The 3,642-nt window shown below is 45.1% G+C and overlaps 1 protein-coding gene across 1 annotated transcript; it reads right to left on the bottom strand.

Annotated features, from left to right (window-relative positions):
- Positions 1–280: 280 nt before the first annotated feature.
- On the bottom strand, positions 281–3,085 carry LOC128235580 (proteoglycan 4-like). The gene is made up of 3 exons (XM_052950392.1): positions 2,644–3,085; positions 1,325–2,468; positions 281–1,193 (listed from the first exon to the last, which is right to left on the bottom strand). Exons 1-3 carry the CDS (start codon positions 3,083–3,085, stop codon positions 281–283), a joined length of 2,499 nt encoding a protein of 832 aa, XP_052806352.1.
- Between the last annotated feature and the right edge of the window lie 557 nt (positions 3,086–3,642).

The raw sequence follows: 3,642 nt of genomic DNA, 5'->3' as shown, positions 1-3,642 counted from the left end.
CACAGGGGGTGAAATAGTTATGTACATGAGGATGATTATTTAGACACTACGTATGGTGATGTTAACTGTTCATGGTTGTAGTTATTACATGAACAGTTGCTATAACAGTCATTATAGGAAGTGGGTAGTTCTCTGTGTAAATGAAAAACGTCTATTTTAATGTTGATGTGTACTTTCAGCGCATAATGCTCTATTCGTCAGTTAACAACGCATAGAGCTCCGAATCTCTATTTGTCGGGATCTCTTTTTGTTGGGGGTATCTATTTGTCGGGATCTCAATTTATCTCGATTTGACGGGATATCTATTTATCTCTTCTTGTCGGGATCTCCGTTTGTTGGGATCTCTACTTGTCGGGATCTCTACTTGTCGGGATCTCCATTTGTCGGGATCTCTATTTGCTGGGATCTCCATTTGTCGGGAATTCCGATTGTGGAGATCTCCATTTGTCGGGATCTCCGTTTGTGGGGATCTCCGTTTGTCAGGATCTCTACTTGTCGAGATCTCCGTTTGTCGGAATCTCTTCTTGTCGGGATCTGTACTTGTCGAGATCTCCGTTTGTCGGAATCTCTTCTTGTCGGGATCTGTACTTGTCGAGATCTCCGTTTGTCGGAAATTCTTCTTGTCGGGATCTGTACTTGTCAGGATCTCTACTTGTCGAGATCTCCGTTTGTCGGAATCTCTTCTTGTCGGGATCTGTACTTGTCGAGATCTTCGTTTGTCGGAAATTCTTCTTGTCGGGATCTGTACTTGTCGGGATCTCTTCTTGTCGGAATCTCTACTTGTCGAGATTTTCGTTTGTCGGAAACTCCATTTGTAAGGATCTTCATTTGTCGGGATCTGTGCTTGTTGGGATTTTCGTTTGTCGGGATCTGTACTTGTTGGGATTTTCGTTTGTCGGAAACTCCATTTGTAGGGATCTTCATTTGTCGGGATCTGTACTTGTCGGGATTTTCGTTTGTCGGGATCGGTACTTGTCGGGATTTTCGTTTGTCGGGATCTGTACTTGTTGGGATTTTCGTTTGTCGGGATCTGTACTTGTTGGGATTTTCGTTTGTCGGGATCTGTACTTGTTGGGATTTTCGTTTGTCGGGATATGTACTTGTCGGGATCCGTACTTGTCGGGATCTCTACGTGTCGGAATCTTCGTTTGTTTAGACCTGTACTTGTCGGGATCTGTACTTGTCTTGATCTCCTTTTGTCGGGATATCTACTTTTCGGGATCTTCGTTTGTCGGGATCTGTACTTGTCGGGATCCGTACTTGTTGGGATCTCTACGTGTCGGGATCTTCGTTTGTTTAGATCTGTACTTGTCGGGATCTGTACTTGTCGGAATCTCCATTTGTCGGGATCTCTACTTGTCGAGATATCCGTTTGTCGGGATCTCTTCTAGTCGGGATTTCCGTTTTTCGGAATCTCTTCTTGTCGGAATTGCGATTGTGGGGAACTCCATTTGTCGGGATTTCCGTTTGTTGGGATCTCCGTTTGCCGGGATCTCCATTTGCCAGGATCTCTATTTGTTGGGATCTCGGGATCTCCATTTGTAGGGATCTCAATTTGTCTGGATAAGTACTTGTCGAGATTTCCGTTTGTCGGAATCTCTTCTTGTCGGGATCTCTACTTGTCAAGATCTCCGTTTGTCGGAATCTCTTCTTGTCGGGATCTGTACTTGTCGGGATCTCTACTTGTCGGGATCTCCGTTTGTCGGGATCTGTACTTGTCGGGATCTCCGTTTGTCGGGATCTCCGTTTGTCGGGATCTCTACTTGTCGGAATCTGTACTTGTTGTGATCTCTCCTTGTCGGAATCTCCGTTTGTCGGGATCTCTACTTGTCGGGATCTCCATTTGTCGGGATCTCTACTTGTCGGGATCTCTATTTGTCGTGATCTTCGTTTGTCGGGATCTCTACTTGTCGGGATCTTCGTTTTTCGGGATCTGTACTTGTAGGGATCTGTACTTGTCGGGATCTCTATTTGTCGGGATCTTCGTTTGTCGGGATCTCTACTTGTCGGGATCTTCGTTTTTCGGGATCTGTACTTGTAGGGATCTGTACTTGTCGGGATCTCTACTTGTCGGGATCTCCGTTTGTCGGGATCTGTACTTGTCGGGATCTGTACTTGTCGGGATCTCCGTTTGTCGGGATCTGTACTTGTCGAGATCTGTACTTGTCGGGATCTTCGTTTGTCGGGATCTCCGTTTGTCGGAAAATGTACTTGTCGGGATCTCCGTTTGTCGGTATATCCGTTTGTCGGAAACTCTACTTGTCGGGATCTTCGTTTGTCGGGATCTCTACTTTTCGGAATCTGTACTTGTCGGGATCTCTCCTTGTCGGGATCACCGTTTGTCGGGATCTCTACTTGTCGGGATCTTCGTTTTTTGGGGATCTGTACTTGTAGGGATCTGTACTTGTCGGGATCTCTACTTGTCGGGATCTCTTTTTGTCGGAATTTTCGTTTGTCGGGATCTCTACCTGTCGGAATATGTACTTGCCGGGATCTGTACTTGTCGGGTCTCCGTTTGTCAGGATCTGTACTTGTCGGGATCTTCGTTTGTCGGGATCTCCGTTTGTCGTTATCTGTACTTGTCGGGATCTTCGTTTGTCTGGATCTCTACTTGACGGAATCTGTACTTGTCGGGATCTCTACTTGTCGGGATCTTCGTTTGTCGGAATCTCTTCTTGTCGGGATCTTCGTTTTTCAGGATCTGTACTTGTAGGGATCTGTACTTGTAGGGATCTGTACTTGTCGGGATCTCTACTTGTCGGGATCTCCGTTTGTCGGGATCTCTACTTGTCGGGATCTTCGTTTGTCGGGATCTCCGTTTGTCGGGATCTGTACTTGTAGGGCTCTGTACTTGTCGGGATCTCCGTTCGTCGGGATCTGTACTTGTCGGGATCTGTACTTGTCGGGATCTATACTTGTCGGGATCTTCGTTTGTCGGGATCTGTACTTGTAGGGATATGTACTTGTCGGGATCTCTACTTGTCGGGATCTCTACTTGTCGGAATCTGTACTTGTCGAGATCTCTACTTGTCGGGATTTTGAATTTTCGACTTATATCCTTTAATAAAATGAAACCCTGAGACATTCATGCGTCATAAGGTTCACAGAGCGTTATGTATAGACAAGCTTAGACGTGTTCACGGTTCTTGTTTCCCCATTTAACAAACTTTGAAATACTGCAGTAGCGTATCATGCCAGATAGCAGTATTTAATACGTATTTAATTAATAATTTTACAGAACTGTTTTCTTTCTCATTTACCCAACACGTTTTGCTCTCATACTTCCCAGTTTCAATTCTAAACTTTAATTCAAGTTAGATGATGGTTAGAGGTGCAAAGTAAGCTGACGGATATTATATCATTTATTGAATACATTGTTAGCCTCCTCTATGCAGTGAGTATAATAATTCGACGTGATTCACCTACGATTACGCGAAAGCCGTGATTCACCTGCGATAATGCAGAACCCGTGATTCACCTACGAGTACCCGGAAGCCGTGATTCACCTGCAATCATGCAGAAGCCGTTCTTCACCTACGGTAACGCGGAAGCCGTGACTCACCTACAAAAGCGCAGAAGAAGTGATTCACATTAGATAACGAGAATGTCGTAATTCACATTAGATAACGAGGATGTCGTGAT

Source organism: Mya arenaria, chromosome 5 (genome assembly GCF_026914265.1).
Source record: "Mya arenaria isolate MELC-2E11 chromosome 5, ASM2691426v1".
Lineage (NCBI taxonomy): Eukaryota > Metazoa > Mollusca > Bivalvia > Myida > Myidae > Mya > Mya arenaria.
The sequence above is the reverse complement of the archived record's forward strand: the minus strand, read 5'-3'. Positions and strand labels throughout refer to the sequence as shown.